The 19,585-nt window shown below is 40.6% G+C and overlaps 1 protein-coding gene across 5 annotated transcripts in view; it reads left to right on the forward strand.

The window, feature by feature from the left end:
• The window catches only part of FTO (FTO alpha-ketoglutarate dependent dioxygenase), a 246,335-nt gene that overhangs the window by 132,296 nt on the left and 94,454 nt on the right, over positions 1 to 19,585 (forward strand). Inside the window, exon 9 of one of the 5 annotated variants that reach the window (XM_042438438.1) lies at positions 6,732 to 8,353. The exons of the other annotated variants lie outside the window; for them this stretch is intronic. Within the exon in view, the coding sequence (XP_042294372.1) occupies positions 6,732 to 6,855 (124 nt within the window). The 3' untranslated portion in view covers positions 6,856 to 8,353. Of the gene's footprint in view, positions 1 to 6,731; positions 8,354 to 19,585 lie in introns of those variants that run through there. 5 annotated transcript variants of the gene reach the window in all.

Consider the following 19,585-nt stretch of genomic DNA (forward strand, 5'->3'; position numbering starts at 1 on the left):
ACATGTAGGTGATCTTTACTTAATAACAGAGACGCACATTTCTCCTAGTCTCACTTTGGGGAATACCATGCGCAGAGTGGCCTTTGACAGAGTCCATCTGTGCAACATGGGGAAACAGGCTGAATTCCAAGATATAACTCTCCATTATTTATAGTTCAATGCGATAATCTTTATTATTATTTTTTGCAACACACTTACTTTAAAAAAAAGGAAAGGTTGTTCATGATTTGTGTAAATTGTTTGTTTTTTTTAAAAAATTTCCTGTGAAGTTTGTACAGAAATATGTTGCCATTTGTGTGTAGAATGGAAAAAAAGGGGGTTTCATGCTGTGTAAGAAACTCAATACGTACTCACAGATGGCTCTGCTCAGGTGCGATTTTAATTATGAAGTAAAGCAAAGCCCAACACGATAGGCAGTCCTCTTAATAAGCGTCCTCCAGCTTTTGTCTCGGAAAAGTCTTCTTTTAATTGAGTAATTAAAATATCTTTCCCCCCTTTTATTAGTTTTCTTCCCTCTTCCTCTTCTTTTTTCTTCTTCCTCCTCCTTCTGTGGGGGACAAAAACCAACAAGAAGATGTTTTGAGGATTAATAAGTCAATATCTATCAATGTGAATTGATATTTATTGTTTCCTGGATGGAGGGGGTGTGGAAAATAATGGTTGGAATTGGTGTGTGCTTAAAAACCTGACCTCTGTATAACAGCGGCTTTGCAAAGAAAACACATTTAAATTAGTATAATAATTTTAAAAAACTTCATGTAATGATAATATATATTAAAAAATTAGAAATATCTATGCAAAGTAGACAATCAATGCAATGTATGAAAAGTGTACAAATGGTTTTTTCCCTTCACTTAGTTTGATAGATCTGGGGTCTCTTTTTCCTTTCCTTTCCTTTCCTTTCCTTTCCTTTCCTTTCATTTCATTTCCTTTCCTTTCTTTTTGGATGTTAGTAGCAATCGAAAGCAAGCTCTGAGAGGCATGAATGGGGGTAAAAGTAAGCAGATGGGTTGTTAAGATTTTGGGACATGGTATATATAATTAAATTAAGAAACATTATCAAAATTAAAAGAAATCAGGCAGGCATATAATCAATTTACTGAGATGCGCTATATCTTCATAATGTTTTGGAATAGTAAAGGTGGAAGTTGCTATCCCTTATTATTCTTTCATCTTACACTCCACTTGGAGCCTTACAAAGGAATATTCAGTGAGGATGATGAGAACTGGAACAATTAAGTTGATAGATTTTGGGGGTAAATTTGACTTTTATAAAGTAAAAAAATTGTGGTATGGAATAATCATTAAAATTGGATTATTTTTCATTGTGCATTTTCCTTCTTTATGTTAGACCATATATATTCTAGGCTGTTGTTAGAAACTATTGGAAGCACACAGTGCAAATTCTTGTAACAAGTAACTAATAAATAAAGCAGGCACAGAAGGGAAGGCAGTCCAATGTAGGAACAAAGCAAGTATTCCTTTAAAACTTGGGGGTGTTTTGCAGCATTTCCTAGAATAAGACAACAACAGCAAGGCCCTTATTGTTCAAAATTAGTCATATATTACAATAATGTTATACTGTCTTTCCCTTAGTGGGGAATTATGAGGGCCTCATGTTAGGACCTCGGTGTCCTGACACAGTTAATTATCCATAGATAATGGTTTTCAGCAGTAGCTGTTACAAGATCGCCAGCATCACTATAGAGGGCTTATTAAGTGTGCGGAGACTCAGGTGCGGCGCACCTATGCACTTTTCCCTGCCGAAGCAAAACAGCTGTGTTTTCTTTGCCGTACGATACATCACACGGAGCATCTCGTTTATTATAGAGAAAGCTAATGATGCAAGGGGAAACTTTTATGTTGTCCCCCACCCCTGCGCCAGAATGGGGCAATATATTTGCTGTAGATACGTTCACTTAGCTTCCATAAGCAATTTATCTCTCCCAACACCAAATGTATCTTTTATCTAAAACACTTTGGCTCCAGGGTTCATTATTTTAATCATAACTCATTTAAATCCTCACACTCCTTTTCTTGTTCTCTTTTTTAAAAATAACTTTTAATTAAAACAATAGCACAGTGGAATTGGAGGAGGGATTCTAGTTTTCTGGTTGGGGTTTCTTACATTCCCAAGGGCTGTCTTATCAGATTTGTTCTTGGTCAAGTGTGTGGCACCAGTACTAGTCCAACATTAAATGATATCCAAGATATGGAGCCACTTCGGCACACGTTCCTTCATTTGTTTAGGAGATAAATACTTTAACTGATATTTTTAATGTATATTTAGTCCAGCTCATAATCCTGGTCATATGTTGTGTGTTGTGTACCTTCAAGCCATTTCTGATTTATGGTGACCTATCAAACCTATCACAGGGTTTTCTTGGCAAGTTTCTTCAGGGGGGGTTTGCCATTGCCATCCTCTGAGGCTGACAGAGTGTGACTTACCCAAAGTCACCTAGTGGGTTTTCACAGGGATTTGAACCCTGGTCTCCTTAATCCTAGTCCAACACTCAATCCACTATACCACACTGGCTCCCTGTCAAAGTAGGTGATAAAGTGACACACCTGGGTCTGATCTAAATCATTCTCTGTTTCTTTCTTTCTGTTATACCCACCCACATTCAGCATTTGTTGAGCGGACACTAACAGTCATAAATGTACCCATAACAGAGAAAGAACCAATGGTTACCACAGTCCTCACTCATGCAGATCAATGTAGCCAATTTTATAAGTAAAGATGAACTGTGGCATGCCCTCTCCAAGTTCGGTTATAACAATTCCCTCTTCTTCAATATGCCCAGACTTGGAATTTGTTTACTACATCCTTGGAAAGGTGGGCTAGACTGTAGTTATAAAAGTAACTAAGCAAGAGAGAGTAACAAAATGGATAAGGACAGTAGTGACTGCCTCTCTACAGGAGAGAACAGTTCCTATGTGCCCAATAGATTGGTTTTAAAACATTTGATTTAACACGCCTTAAACCTGACCATAATTTCTGATCAGTCTCAAAAATTCAGTTCTTGGGTAAGGTGTTTGAATGGTACCTCTTCAGGAATCAGATGTGTAGGAGAGCCAGCGGTTTGAGCAATGGATTAATACTCTGGAGACTAAAGTTTTAATCCCTACTCAGTTATGGAAACCCACTGGATGACTTTGGGAAAGTCACCCTTTCTTACTCTCAGAGGAAGGCAAAGGCAACCCCCTCTTAACAGATTTAAAACCCTGTGATAGGTTTGCCTTAAAATCACCTTAAGTTGGAAATTACTTGAAGACACACGGCAAGAACAAAATTGTGCAGGCCTGTTTCATGCCTGCTATAGGACTGGCTATGAGAAAGAGATAGCTTTGGATACCTTGTTGATCAATCTATGGTGTGGGATCTAGATAGAGAAGTGCCTAAATCCTGCTATTAGTCTTGACTAGAGTAGATCAATCATTTGGATATGCCAACATGTTCACTATTCATTCACAAATTGATTGAATGGGTCTACTAAATACCCTAAAGAGACCACATTTCATCTGATCTTGGAAGCTAAGCCAGGTCAGCCAAGGATGGGAGACTGCCAATGAATGCCAGGTGCTGCAGACTAAGGGCCCAAACAGACAGGCCAAAATAAAGCTGCTTCGGGCCTCTTTGGAGGTATGCTGTTTAAACGACACATGCATCTTAAGAGACCAGAAGCTGTGCCAAAGGTACGCTGCAGTTCTTAGGACTAGAGTGTGGCTTTGACATCACTTCCAACCTCTTAGGACACATGCATCATTTAAACAGCATGCCTCCAAAGTGACCCAAAGCAGCTTTATTTTGGCTTCCCTATTTTTCAGAGGAAGGACCTGGCAAAACTACCTATGAGTATTCCTTGCCTAAGAAAACCCCATGGAACTGTGTGTGCAAAGCCTGTGGACAAACAGCTATATTCTCCCCTTCTCCTCTATGCGTGGAAGCAAAGGAGAAAGATAAAGGGACACATGAAGGCCAAGGTGGTATCATGGGTCAAGATCTCACTCCTCTTCCATGTGTTCAGCATAAACAACCCTAGCATGTCCACCATACCAGCTGGAACACATCCATTCTTAGGTGATTTCAAAAGCCAATCTTGGTTGGAAGACCACCAAGGAATATCATGGATCTCCAAGGTGTAAAATAATTTGCCTGAAGGTGCTAAATAGAAGGATGCTCTGATTCATTGTAAGACAACATCCTATACTCTTACATTGAAACAAGGTTTTTTTTAAAAAAAAAATTAAAAAAAACCCAGATGTTTTGGTTGGATCAAAATATGAGATTGTGTCCAATTCGAGCATATGTTATTGTATAACATTTTGGGAGAGCTTGGTGGTAATACAGAGCTTTCATTGAAAATGACAACCCCACACAGAATTCTCTTCTGTCTCACAGTGGCATCTTATCTGAATTGTTCTTTCCTTTGCTCCATAACATTGGTAGCTGCAGGCAGTGATATGGAAATGTTCTATGGTAATACACTAGGGATGCAAGGCAAGTTGTCTCATGTTATGGAGCGAGTAGCGAATTCAAGAGGCAACTGCCCCCTCTTCCTTATAATTTAACATTTGGCCTTGAGAAGGAGAAAGCCACAGTGCCTAAGGTTTCTCCAAGTTTTCCACTGTTTCCAGCATACAACTGTTTGATTTGTTAGCAAGCTGTAACTGATCTTGATCTTTATTTTGTTTCTGAATCTCCAATATAATCAAAACAAGAAGCATTTGGCCCGTGAAAGCAAATGCTTTTCGATCCTTTGTTGTCAGATCCACACAATTTTCTCTCCAGCAGGATTAGATGAAACAGAAAACCGATATCCCGAGCCCCTGGAATTGCAGCCTTGTAATTTAGAAATATCCATTTTATCCCATGTAATTTCTTTGCTAAGATTCCTTAGTCTGAATCTGATACAGGTAGGAGCCAAGACAAACAGTAACCATTTATAGTCATCCAGACCAGTTTGGATTTCACTATAATGCAAAGCAAAGAGATATCTTGGCTCGGTTTCAGGTGTGTAGCAGGGGCAGAAAATGCATTTCAAATTTAGCATCAAATGTTGCCACATGTTTCTTTAACTATTGCAGACGTATCTAGAAGGCAAGCTGTAATGTCAGTATACCAGCATCTCCCCTCCTTGAAGGTCTGGGGCCATCATTAGAGGATTCCCAGGGAGCGGTTAATTTACCCAAATAAAGAGTCAGCTTAGAGGAAATATCACAACCGATTAAGAAGGCGATTTATCCTTAACTCTGAGAACAACCACAGCTTTAGACAAATTCAAAGCAAGTAGCAGGGAGCTTAGGCTGACGGTTTGGGTGCAAACATGTTGGCCCTTGATAATGATACATAATCCCTCCAAATGAAAACCAGAGATGTATCTCTGTGGGCATTTCATGGTGGGAACTGTGTTGGAAAGAGTTGTGAAGATTAACCACAGTGTCAGCCTTCTTTTGTCTGTGTTTGATCATGTCCCCCAATTTATAAAACCCAAAGAAATCTTAGTTTAGAATGTAATTAAGGCCAGTTCAGATGATCATTGGATGACATGGTACAGACATGTTCTGGGACTATATCACTTTAGTATCCATGTTGGCAATAGCTTCTTTAAAAGTGCCGCTTTGGGGACTTCACCATTGCTTGGCCTATCTGCCCAGAGCCACATGTTCTTTCCCTTCTTCATGGTTTCTCCCATGATGTCCCAAAGTTGGGAGAGAAAAGGCCCTCTGCCCATGAAATTCCATTTGAGCACATCTTTACATCAGATGTAACAAAAACATGATAGTTAAAAGTCATTTCCCTTTAATGCCTTTCGTCTGGGAACCAAACCCCAGTGAAACCAAGGACCCACTTTATACATCTTTCAGGTACTACAAGTGCTGCGTTGTTGTTGGTGTTCTCTCTCTCTCTCTCTCTCTTTTCATTCCAATATATCAAATGCTTTATATGCATTGAAAGAGAGAACAGCAAGTGTGGAATTCCTCTTCTTACAGAGATGGATTACACAGGGCACTCTATGTATATTGGAACATTATATAGTAAAATACAATAGAAATCTGAATAAAATCAATAAAGAAGGAGACTTGGAGAAAGTCTGTGATGGCCATGGACTGAATCCTATTGACTAGTCCCAACTAGAGTAAATATTTCAATTGTTAAACAATGAGTCAATACATAGGTAAATCCCATTTAATCAATGGGTCTACTTTAGATGGGACTAAACAGTAGGCTTTGGGCCTGACATAGCTATCCTCCAGGGTCTTTTTTTTTTTTAAATACTAATATAAAAGTTGGTTTATAAAAAGATAAGAAAATGATCCAAAACTGGGGAGGGAGGATTCCTTCCAACATGTCTCTAAAATACCTTTTTATTAAAAGTGTGAAAAAATAATCAGAAAAAAGCTGCATTTAACATGAGTAAAGTGACTTGGGTGCATCTACGTTGTAGGAATAATGCAGTTTGACACCACTCTAAGTGCTGTAGCTCCATCCTATGTAATCCTAAGCTTCGTAGTTTTACAAACTCTTTAGCCTTCTCTACCAGAGAGTGTTGTTGCCTCGCAAAACTACCAATCCCGGGATTCTGGAGGATGGAGCCATGGTAGTGGTGTCAAACTGCATTATTTTGACAGTGTAGCTGCATCTTTTGTGTCCACTTGTGTTTCTTTGGAAATTTACCTTTGTCTCATCTTTGTCGTAACAAAGTGACTCTCAAACCTTAATCTTCCAGGTGTTTTGGTCTTCACCTTCCAGAGGTCCCAGCTGCCTTGGCCAATGATATAGGAACTGAAGTCCAAAATACCTGGCAGACCAGAGTTTGGGAAGCACTGCAAAACACAACCTATCCCAGGTAGTCGTGTTAATTGTAACTATTTACTTTCAAGCTCTAGATAAGGTGACATGGCAACCTTACACCTCCCGTGAAGAAATGCTTCTTTAAAGTCATACCCTCCCCTCCATTCCGTATTAAAATAACTACATAAACAATAAGACATAATATAAGTCTCTATGCTGATATCGAAAGGATGCCAGCCATAGCATCTCCGCTACACTTTGACTTCTCGGACGTTCTTCTCTTCCCCCACTGGGGACGGATAACCTTAAGACGCCCTTTGCACATCTGGGGCTGTGTCCTCGCAAGTGTTGTCTTACATCCCTCGTCTTCAGCTGGGCCGTCGTTTCTGACAGACGTGTAAACAGATGCAAGCGTTGTTGCTAATGACAGGTGATTATAAGTGGTGTGGGTGCCAAAGTAATTAAACCGCGCTCTGACAGGAACATTTGGCGATGGGGTATTTCAGCGTTAGAAAAATTGTAACAACACATTTCCCCCCTGCTAGGCTGGAAGGCTTGAATGCCATGAATGATGGCGCTTGTTGAAATCCCCGTTTCCCCCTCTTTGATGGAAGCCACACTAAAAATTATAATGTAGGAACCTTCCTTCTATTGGGGCAGATCGTTTTAGCCCATATAGGGCAAGGATGGGCAAAGTGGACTCTGGGCTCCGGGCAACCCTTAGGGCCATTTTTGTGAATTACAGGATCTACCAGGCTTCGTAAAATTGTCCCCAAATGCCCGCTAGGGAGTGTAGGAGGGCTTTTTGGTGGCATATTTTGGGCCATTTTTATGGCCAGGGGAGACTGATGATGATGATGATGATGATTGATGATGTTGATAATTTAAAACATGAAGTGACTAGGAAGTGAGAAGTGTTAGTGTTGTCAGAGTGAAAACTGGAGGCAGCTCCTCCTCTTGTATAGAAGAGAGAGTTTTAGTGACTGTTGCATGTTACTTGACAAGCAACAACTGCTTTTACACAAATTTATTTATTTATGGGATATTTATCCTGCTTTTCTCCCCAAATGGGATTCAAGGTGGCTTACAAGACTTTAAAAAGATGAATACCGAAGTTGAAGGATCTGTCTTCGGTTTTCATATTGACAACTCAACTGACAACCCAACATCATCTTGTAAAAAGAGAAAGGCCTCTCCTGAGCCCTTCTGAGCTCACATTTTTGATTTTGTTATTTCACAATGGTTTACACCACTTGATTTTGATATTGTGACCAGGAACTGTCCAGAACTTTACTGACAGTTGTGGGGTGTTTGGTTTGGTTTTGGTTTTGCTGGCTTTTAAGAGGTTTAAGACAGTTTATAACCCCACCAGAATTTACTACAAAGCCTTGGGAGACACAATTCAGTGTTTTAGAAATGGACAAATGTGTACAAAAGTGGGGAAAATCCCAATCGAGGGTATTATGGAAAACTTTACTACCAAGCCTTGGGAGATGGCTGGATTGGAACTCTAAGAGGATCAAATTTAGCTTTTAGGGTATCAACCCTAAAAGAGACCTGAGGGATAGCCTTAAATAATCCCCTGGTGGTATTGTACCTTGGCATAACTGGACATGTTTAAGTCTTCCCTTTTAACGATTGGGGTAGATGGCAATATGTCACAGGGGCTTCTGAGGTCATATCTGGCCCATGACCACACATTTCCCATATCTTCTGTTTTTGAATGTTTTGCTGTTGGTGTGTGGCTTTGAGTTGTTTCTAACTTATGGCCGTAAGGTGGGGCTTTCTTGACAAGATTTGTTCAGAGGGAGTTTGCCTTTTGCTCTCCTCTGAGACTGAGAAAGTGTGACTTGCCCAAGGTCACTCAGTGGCTTCCCATTTCTGAGCAGGTATTCGAATCCTGTCCTCTAGAGTCATAGTCCAATATTTAAGCAACTGCATCACACTACCCTCCCCCCACTTTTTTTGAGTAGACAAATGCATTTTGAGAAAGGCCATTCTGAATTATTCCCATCTTGCTCTGAGCACACCTGACAGCAGCACTTTCTTTCACCGAAGAAGAGATTGTTAGAACTTGGTCAGCAGTGGGATGGAGAGAGATATAGTAGCCCTGAGCATGCCAAACTAAGTAATCCAGAATGCTTTTACTATTGATCTGCTGCATTGTTTTGGCAGCTGTGCACTTTGGAGATCTCATCCCTCCCTATATTGCACTATGAACTTAGTAGTTCTGCTTTGGGGGGGGGGGAGTCTGCCTACAACGACAGTGCAAATGTCTTCTAAAAGCCTTGGGAAATGGCATAGTTCAGGCTGGCTTTGATGGATGTGTCCATCTAGAATTCGTTGGATTAGAGAGTTTAACTTTTTTGCCATTTATACATCAGAGTACATGCATGTTTTTGCCCCCCTCCCACACACACTTTTTTGTGTTACTTGCTCTAAATTTTCTGTTAAAAATATTAACTTGGAAAACCTAAATATACACAGAAGAGATGATTTAAGATTGATATTTATATTGATGATGAGAATTCCAATCTTGATTGTGATCATTTCAATAGTTTTGTTGCTTTATTACTTATTGTTTTTATCATTCATGATGTTTGATAACTGTAATAAAGAATAAAAATAAATAAATCAAGTTGCTAGACTTGAATGAGTTTTGAACTGGTGCCTCTAAAGCTTTTCCTTTGTTTTATTCCTGATTTGGATCGGTGCTTTCTCAAAGCCGAGCAAGTACAGTTAAGTTGCTTGTATGATGTGTGTGTGTGTGTGTGTGTGTGTGTGTGTGTGTATGTATTATTCTGCCATTCAGGGGGATCTAAGTATTTTGATGGTTAGTCACGCTGACGGCAAGTAAAAATGTTAAACATCACTGGTCTTAAAAAGAGCTCCCATTGTCTTCCGCTGGTGGTGCCAAGGGGAATCTGTCTAGCGGTGCCGCGGTGCTTCCCTCAGTGTAACATGTCATGAAACATTTCTCGGTAATGACCGACACTGAATATGAGTTGACAGGACCACTGACTGGGTAGACTGGGTTCAATTACCAGAAATGTGGGGTTACCTGAGATGAAAAAAGACAGACAGACAGACAAAAAAGGACCAATTGCACTTGAATATTGACCTCTCAACTCACAGGTTGTGTAGCAGCAAAGACAAACGGTGGATTAGTGGGAAATGTGCTTTGCTTTCTCTCATCTGATTCTCCCCCCTCTTCCCTTAAAGAATTCAAATATGCCATTTTGCTTCAAAGAAACATGGCTATAAAGCAACTTCCATGTCCCTCTCTGTATTTTTGTCTCTTCCCAACGCGAAGGCGAGCCCGAGAGCGGTTATTCTATCTCGTAAAAATATCTGGAACATAGTGTCCCGAAATCAATACAAGATAAGTGATTGGTCTTTTAACCTCACCTTTCTTCTTCTTGTAGTGGTTACATTGCTCTCGTTCACCTGTAGCCAACCTGACGCCAGAGGAAATGAAAGGACCTGCCATCAAAAGTATCTCCTCTCTTCTTCTTTTTCTTACTTGGGACAGAGAGGAGTTTTTCACTTGTTTTGCAGTCTGTTGCTTTCCAGCTCCCGGATAGAGTTATAGCAAACGGCCTCATTAAACGGTCGCTGTCCGCCTTCCCGCGACTGCCTTTACAAAGTCATTTCACTAACTGACATTCCTAACTATTAAAGTGGGTTGCAATGTGTCTCTGTTGCAAGTGATAAAAATGAATGAGATGTCTTAATATGCGGCAACACTTGATCCTAGACATTGAACTACAGTTGCCCCCCCACATTTGTAAGGATTAGGGGCACAGCCCCCCCAAGTGATACACACACACACATACATGCAGTGGACCCTAGATATATACTGGGATTTCATTCCAGGACCCCTCCCCCCATGGATACCAAAATCCGTGGATGCTCAATGATGATGATGATGATGATGATGATATTTATATCCTGCTTCTCTGTGCAACACAATCGGGGCGGCTTACACGTTAAAATATACAATCCCGTATCCCAACAATCCCCCCTAAAATACAATTAAATAGTTTACAGATTAAAGCATACCTTAAAATAATAAAGAAATCAACAATGGCTGTAGCAGAAATCAGGGAATAACAGGTTCAACTTATTTGGTAGCCGGTTATCTATTCGGGAAAGGCCTGCCAGAAGAGATCCATCTTGACAGCTTTTGTGAAGCTGTTTAAGGTGGTAATGTGATGGATCTCATCCGGCAGCCCATTCTGTAATCTGCCTCTGATGTTACAATGGCATAGTAATACGGTATCCTTTACATAAAATGGCAAAATCAAGGTTTGCCTTTTGGAATTTATACTTTTTTGGAATATTTCCAAGCCATGGGTGATTGAATCTAGGGGGAAAAAATCCATGGATACAGAGGAACGACTGTAATTCAAAACAAAAATCATGAATGTTATTATTATTACTTTCACCAGAGAGAACACTTCTCTAGGAACCTCTAGGTCCTCCAGCATGACTCCTAGAACCACTGACCATAGAATTGCACTGGAGGACCTAGAGATTCCTAGAGAGAACATATTAATCAAATCCACAAATAATCAAATCCGCAAAAGAGAAACCAGTGAATGTGGGGAGTCGAGTGTAATACTCTAACTCCTGAGTATCCTTGCCCCATCTGCCCCATCTGCTTCATCTTTGTAATTGCTTATTATTTCCATTCATAAATTAGAGAAAATTATAACAAGTGTTGCATTCTTCACTGTGATTTATGAATGCTCAGCGGGTTGCAGTATTCATCTTCTGCCTCCTTCAAGAATGCATCCCTTGCATGATTAGAACCTTGATATCGGGGTTTTTTTTATGAGCCCAAATATATAATAACTTAAGGCTGAATTTCTTCCATATAGGAACAATAACTCTATTTCTCCTTCATCTTTTTTCTCCTTCCGTTCTCCCTTTAAAAAATAAAATAAAATAATGCAAACCTTAGTCATCAACAACAACCTGCTCCTTGTCAGCATATATGGATTTTTAAATGTGACAGTTTTGAATTTAAATTTAATAGATATTTAAATAGTCCGTCCAAAGCAGCTCAGTCTGCTGAGAATAACATTTTTAAGAAGAGCTGAATCCTCATAGTAAAAGTTATCTCCTTCTCCTCCCAAAACCCCGAGAGTCAGCTTTTAAAAGGTGTGTTGCTTTGGCTTCATTGTTCTATTCAATGTTGGCTCCAAGGTATCTTTTTAGTAGGGAGGAAGGGTTTGGACAGGCACCTTTGTTATCCTTCCCAACCTGTAGGATGCAGGAATTGCACAACTCAAGAACTGTATATTCTTACCTCTGATATTTCATGTAAAGTGAGAATCACATCCAGCCACCTATGTGTATATGTGCCTCTAAGATTCCTGTTGATTTATGGTGACCTCATAAATTCATAGTTTTCTTAGGCAAGGAATACTCAGAACTGGTTTGCCATTATAGTCATCTGAAATATAGCCCTCAGCACCTGGTGTTCCTTGGTTGTCCCCCATCTGAGTATTAACCAGGGCTGACCCTATTAGTTTCCAAGATCAGGTGGAGCCTAGTGCCTTCAACTATACTTCAACCATGTTATTAGGTAGAATGAGGTGACAGCCTCAGGTGGTAGATGCAGTGGGACTTGCACTCAATGATGGACAGGAGAGACTCTCTCATGGCCGCAGGAGTTTACTGCATACCATGCAGCTGCGGATAAATCTACATAGGGACCTCCAAGAGCAGCGTTTAAACATGAATCAAGGAACATGAGAGACACTGCAGACTGGGTCAGCCAGAAAAATCAGCAGTAGCAGAACACATTATAAACAGCATACCTCCAAAGTGACCCAAAGCAGCTTTATTTTGGCTTGTCTGTACTGGCCTGTTGTCTTGCATGCATAGGCCAGCCCATACAATCTGTAGAGTCATTTTATAATAGAGGTGATTTTTGTCTTGTTTTGAGCCTTTTATGTCCACCACTTCCTGCTCCTTTTTCTTCACATCCCTCTTCCATGGTTAGATGGGAGTCACATCTTTCTTCCCCCCGGCTCCAAAATCCACAAACTAAAAGGTTTATATTGCAAGCAATGAAAAGGAAAGATGTTTATAAAAACAACAACAATACTGTCATTATATCAAGAGTCAAGTCAAATCCCCAAACCCATATTTGCGCTGAAAGAATCTATTCAAGATTCTGAAACCAAGGCTTTAAATAAAACAGAGCCAGAAAACCAAAAATAAATAAATACATTTAGACTGGAAGAAGGAGTACTATATAATTTGAGTAATAGAAGTGTTTAGACGTGACTTCAGCAAGGATGGAAATACAGTGTCTGTGCATGTAAAGAATGGAGGTTTTGGTCATGCCATATTACTAAATGGTCTATTTTTAGAGAAGTGAAGCAGCCTTGGTGTATGAACATGAAAGCCACTCATTGCACAATGAACTTTGCTTCATGATTGACGCATCTCTGTCACTCAAGTTCATAGAGTTCCTCTCTCTCTTCTCTCTCTCTCTCTCTCTCTCTCTCTGTCTTTGTCTCTCTCTGTCTCTGTCTCTCTCTCTCATTTTTAATGGAATCCAAAAACCAACACTGTGTCCAAGGACTGACTACAAAGGTCCTTCCTGGGCAATAATTCAATCCATGCCTTTGAAGAAGCAGGCCTAGTGTATGAAAGCTTATGCTACAATGTCTTTCAAACAGTTAGTCTCAAAGGTGCTACAAGATTCCTTTCCATACTGATACTCCAGACTAGCATGGCTATATCTCTCATTTCATCATCTAAACAGGGAGTGATCAGAAGAGGAGACATCACCCACAATGCCACTGCCCTGTCACCATCACCACCCCATGCATTCTGAGAGTATGCACACTCCATGTATTCAAATAACCCTTTTGAAGTACTTCTCATGTATTGGTTCTTATGAATCCACTTTTTAGTTACTAAGCAGGATGTGATCATGCTGTTTGCTTCCTTTCATTACTCTTTGCCATCAGAGGAGATCAGAAGTAGAGATTTACTGAAGCATAGGGATTTGATTTGCCCACCTGGCAAACATGTGCTGGGATCCTACATCTGTGCATAGCTTCACATGTGCAGTTCTTCACCCTCCAACTGCCCAGAAGCTGTCAAGCTCTAGTAGTGGCCTCTGTTGTATTGCTTAGCATTGGGGAAGGGAAGGAGAAGGGCGGTGATCCAGATTATAGAGACACAAGTCAGTTTTCTGTCCATAGTTAACTGGTGTGATTCAGAACCTTCTAGCTTAGTTGTTCTTATGTGCCTTCCAGTTGTTTCTGACTTATGGTGGCACTAAGGTGAAAATAGTTTTTTCTTTGCAGGATTTGTTCTGAGGGACTTTGTTTTTGCCTTCCTTTGAGACAGTGTGACTTGCCCAAGATCACTCAGTGGGTTTCTATGGCTGAGCAGTTATTCAGACCTTGGTCTCCAGTGTTCTAGTGTTCTCCCACCTAAACCATTATGCCACATTGGTTTCAGTTGGTTGGGTGTGTGTAGAAATGAGGGCTCCTACTTTCACATCAGCCGTTGAGGCTGCTTTGTCTCCATGAGGAAAGGCAGTGGCCAGCTTGGAGGGTTTGAGCACACCAATAACGATGGGCAGAAAACCTTGTGCCTTCCAAAAAAATTTGACTACAGTTCCCATCACTTCTGACTGTTGGCCATGCAACCTGGAGGTTATAATAGTTGTAGTCTCAGAAATCTGGAAGACGCCATTTTGTCTGCTCCATAAGAAGTTGTTTCCACCAACAGTGCTAGTGACACTGGATGGTTATATGCAGAGCTGCAAGTGCTGTTTTAGCCCTGGTGTGCTCCTGACATTATCGCAATATCCGGCAGTACTGAATTCCATCAGTTAGCTAGGCACCGTGGGAAGAAATACCTCTTTTTCTTTATATTGGGCTGCGTGCCAGTCTGTTTTAGTCAATGATGACAAGTTCAGATATTTTAAAAAGCTGTTCCAAAGAAAATGTCATTTATCAGACCTAAACCAAGTGTAATAATTTGCAACCTGGTACAGGGTTACATTTGATCATGCTCAACAGGTGTGTCACCGATTTACATGGTGCCTCTGGCTTTCATAACCGTGGGCAGTAACTCTTGAAGCCTAGAATAAAATGAAGGAACCCGTGGGCTCCCCTTCGTGTAGAAAGCCACAGGCATGGATTGGCGTTTTCTTCTATTTTTCTTTCCTCCGCACAGTACCTCACTTCCTTGCAAGGCGCATAAAAGCTAAGCAGCAACTCTGCTAAGAGTGCCACATCTGATGGACAGCCCAGGAGGAAACACTTCCTTGCCAATGCAATGAGGAACAATATCCTGCCAAAATCCACAGGGGAAATAGTTCATTTTCCTGTGTGTTGGCTCCAACAATAACACTTTCAAACTAAATACAGAGTTAACTTCCTGCATTGTATTCCATCGTCCCAGCGTCCAAGAAACCTGGACTTCTTCAGAGAAAGCAAACAGTAAAACGTCTGTGATTTTTAATCTCTCTCAAATGTGGCATTGTCTGAGTTGATGAAATGATTCCAATTTGCACTATGCTTTCCCCTTGTTCTGAACACTCTCATGTTGCTCCAGGTAAACGCAGCATACCCTCCAAAATTTCACACAAGCAATGTCAGAGTGAGGTTAAGGTGGCCAAAGTTATTAATGAGGAAGGACACACAAGGTATGAAAAGCTGCAGCACTTTGCTTTTGCTTGAACCTACTGCCTCTTCTTTACTTCTACTGAGTAAATTGAGTGCAAACTGCTTTTGCACCTTGAACTCAGTTTGCAGCAATTGAGGTAAGTTGAAGGAAAGTGGGAGGAGGAAAGAGAAACTGGGTCATTTTAAAAGCAGCTGAAAAAGCGGGATGGCAAAGGATGAATTGGGAATGTCATTGCCAAATCAGGACATTTGGTATAAAGCTGATCTTAAATGCCCATTATTAGGATTTCCTCCACCTTCCCTTCTTTTTTTGTCTTTATCTTCCTCCTCATCATCTCATTATTCTTTTCTCTCCTCCTGCTCTTCCTCCCCTCTTAACAGCAACAAAGAGTAAAAATCTCATGTTTGTCTGGCTTTTACTTTGAATAGCTGGAAGTTGTATACATTCACCATCCCTCTTTTATTGTCTCAAAAAACCTGGCAGGTAAGTTAGATTGAGGGTCTGTGGTTATTGGTAAGTGCGCATGGGTTAGGGATGTAAAGAGTACTCACAAATTTTCTCATCTTCCTTGAGGAAGAAAAGAGACTTGTTTATTGGAAAAATTGTCAATCACCAATTTTTAGTTTTGGAGCCATATTCGTAGAAAATTTCATATTTTGTACAAATGAGATGTTCATTTTAAAAAACAACAACCCAGAAATGTGAAAAACAGCTAGACAGTGAAAGAAGCTGATAAGAAGAACAAATCGACTCATTTGAGATGTGGTGCTAGGAGAAGAGTGCTGAGGGTACCATGGATGGCCAAAAAGACAACAAAACAGTCCCTAGTCCTGGAATCCAAGATGACTAAATTTTCGTACTTTGGCCACATTATGAGAAGGTAAGACATACAAGAAAATACAATAATCCTAGGAAAGGTGGAGAGCAGTAAGAAGAGAAGGAGACCGCATACCGGATGGATAGACTCAATCAAGGAGGCCAGGACCTTGACCATGCAGGAACTGAGCAGAATGGTTGAACACAGGGGGTCTTAGCCATGTCTCGTCCACAGGGTCACCATGAGTCGAAGTTAACTCAAAGGTAGTTAACAACAACAACAATCTTAATTGCCTATATGCCAAAGTTCCTTAAGAAGACCCACCTTGGGGAATGGGGAAAAAACCCTAGATCTTTCCTACATCACATTATTCCCTGTTGTGACAAAAGGAAATAAGGCACTAAGCATGAAGTCAACCAGAAGGTAGAAAAGTGGGAAGGCAGTATCAAGTTCAAATGCCAGGAGGAGAGGGGAATTCTTGAAAATATGCTTTGTAGATGGACTTAACTGTGGCTTCAGTCTGAAGAGCCCTGCCTTTCTTGGCTATTGATTGGACACCTGTTTCCATATTTTTCAGGAACCGCCTGCGAAAATAGCATGGGAACTTTGAAAAGACACTGGGCTGAGGAGAATGTGGTGGCTCCATGTTGCCTCATGCTGCCCTTGGTAGCGTGCAAACAAGTCCACTGGAGAGTATGTGATGTTCCTGTGTTTGAATGAAATCTGCCATGAAGAGACGTACAGATTACTAGGCTCTTTTTTTGTGTGTGATACATTTCACTGGGGGATTCTTGAGCTTGAGAGGCTGGAAAATCAGGGGGCCACATAGAGTTGGCCCTGCTTATCCACGGATTTTTTTTATCCATGGATTCAAACACTTGAAAATATTCAAAAAAGTATAAATTTCTAATAGCAAACATTGATTTTGCCATTTTATAGCAGGGATACCATTTTGCTATGCCATTATATTTAATGGGACTTGAACATCCACAGATTTTGTTATCCACGGGGGATCCTGGAACCAAACCTAGCATATAAGAAGGAACCACTGTATGCTGGTTTTATCAGGGATCTTGGAGGTTTCTTTATCATTGAGTCACCATAAATTGAAGTTAATGACAGCAAACAACAAGAAAGTGTAAGGAAATATATTGTATACTTGGTGTTGAATAGTGGTGCAATGGGGTGATTTAGCATCTCCTTATGAAAGGTTTTCTTTCAGATTATAAAAAAAAAAGGCACTACAGTTTGAGTAGCCCTTATCCAAAATGCTTGGGAGCAGAAGTGTTCCATATTTCAGATTTATTTATTTATTTATTTGGATTTTGGGATCCCTGTACATAATGAGACATAATAAGGCTCCAGACTCATAAAGACAGTGCAGGTACTTAGTACACTATTTATGTTGCAGCTCAAAAAGTTTTGGAGTTTGGAGTATCTTGGATTTTGGACTTCTGGATAAAGTTTACTCAACCTATACAATTATTATTAATCACTTACTTAGTTGCTTATATCTTTAGCTGGTTATTTTAACACAGGCTTTTCAACGCACACTATTTTCTAGAGCCAAAATACACTTTCCTGTCATAGCATGGAAAATAATACCTGCAGTTACTGAAACTTTGTATCTTCTTTTTTTTAAACCATTTTTCCTGATCTTTCCAAGTTTGCAGACTTTGTGAATTTGTTACGATACCAGTGCTCTTGCAAATGAATAGTAATTATTCTATCCATTTCTTTATCTTTCAGAATTATTTTTTAAAAATAATTAGTTGCATGGTTTCTTAATAATACAGAGTGACATACTAACAAATGAAGTCTTCCATGCCCTATTTCCCCCCAGTACAGTGCTCTCGAAATGAAGAAATATACATGATTCTATGGTTTAATACATTAAGGAGTGCAGCTGTTGGTGGTGTTTAAATGAACCAAGGCATTCAAAAGCACTGGAATACTAAACCTCGACCTGAAAGCACCTTTTGGAAGAAAAGAGTGTTTGCCAGTACTCTGTTCCTTAGATGCTTCTTTTAAGGTCGGCCTCTCTTTTCTGTTTTTGTGCTTTGTTTTAAGCTTCAGCCCCAAAGTACCCGAAACAAACGAAGGCTTCTTTTGCAAACCAGCCAGGGAAACATATGATACCATTTGCCATTGCAGAATGTGGCCTGCTGTTCTTCTGTAATTATAATGGCCTAAGCAGTGAGGGGTTGGTTAGCCTTCCTTAACAATCATTAATCTACCGAGTCCTCGTAACAGCGGCCCATCTTGGAGAACAGCGGTCTTTGGCGCAAGTGGCCTCCTTAGTGGGCAAGGGATTGCCTCCTTCGCTTGCGTTTGGGCAGCCCTTGCCAGCTCCAGAGGATGATGGGAGGAAGCTTCTTTTTTCTTCTTCATCCTCCTTTACCCCTCCTCTCTTTCTCTTCTATCCTCTCGAGAGCATCCTGCTTTCTCCCTCGCTCTTTGCAATGTCCCCCTCCTGCTGTGGAAAGTTTCTTTCCGTGTGACTGGGAAGCCTGTTTAGCAGACCATATTGCCAGGGAAGGTACATCGTTTGTTGCGTGGTTCTGGCATGGCTGGCCAGTCAGCTGGGATGTAATTAAGACTCAGAGAACAGGCTGTCTTCGCCACAGGAAGGGCATGTTAGATGTTGCAGGGATTTGGGGCTGTCAGTTTGGCCAACGCTGAAGACAGAGAGCCAGGGACAAGTGCGGTTGCTTCCCTTTCATTTATAATCCCTTTATGTACAGTGTCTGCACTTGGCAAAGTTTACATCTAACCTATTGGCTCTTACCGGCGGGCCAATGCGGCCGGATTAGCATATGTTACATGTATATTTTAGTAATATTTTAAAAGCGAGTGCGGATTTCCAAAGTGAATTATGCATGTATGACAGAAGCCGGGTTGCCTTGCACTGGGTGTCAAATTCCCACATCTTTTTGTTCCGACGATGGGTTTTACAGTAAAAAGGCAGAGAGACTAAACGAAGTAAAACAGTTTTAATTTTTAACAGTTTTGGCCCGGCCCAAGGAACCACTTTCTGACAGTTTTAACTGACATTTGAATAATTGGATTAATTTAGAAAAAGGGGCAAACCATGTTTTGATGATTGCGTGTCTGCCTTCATCGTATGTGTGTTGGTGTGCGTGTATAAATTTAGGGAAGGGGATGTGCAGTTTAATTATTTAGGATTTGCACGGCCTGCAAAACAAGATGCCTTAGTTTGCATCTGGTGATGGGTGAAGGAATGGCTGTGAATGTGAGTTAAATAGCAAAGGATCTTTCAGAGCTGCTAGGTTTCTGAGCTGAAG

The sequence above is a fragment of the Sceloporus undulatus genome, chromosome 8, assembly GCF_019175285.1.
Source record: "Sceloporus undulatus isolate JIND9_A2432 ecotype Alabama chromosome 8, SceUnd_v1.1, whole genome shotgun sequence".
NCBI classification, from domain to species: Eukaryota; Metazoa; Chordata; class Lepidosauria; order Squamata; family Phrynosomatidae; genus Sceloporus; species Sceloporus undulatus.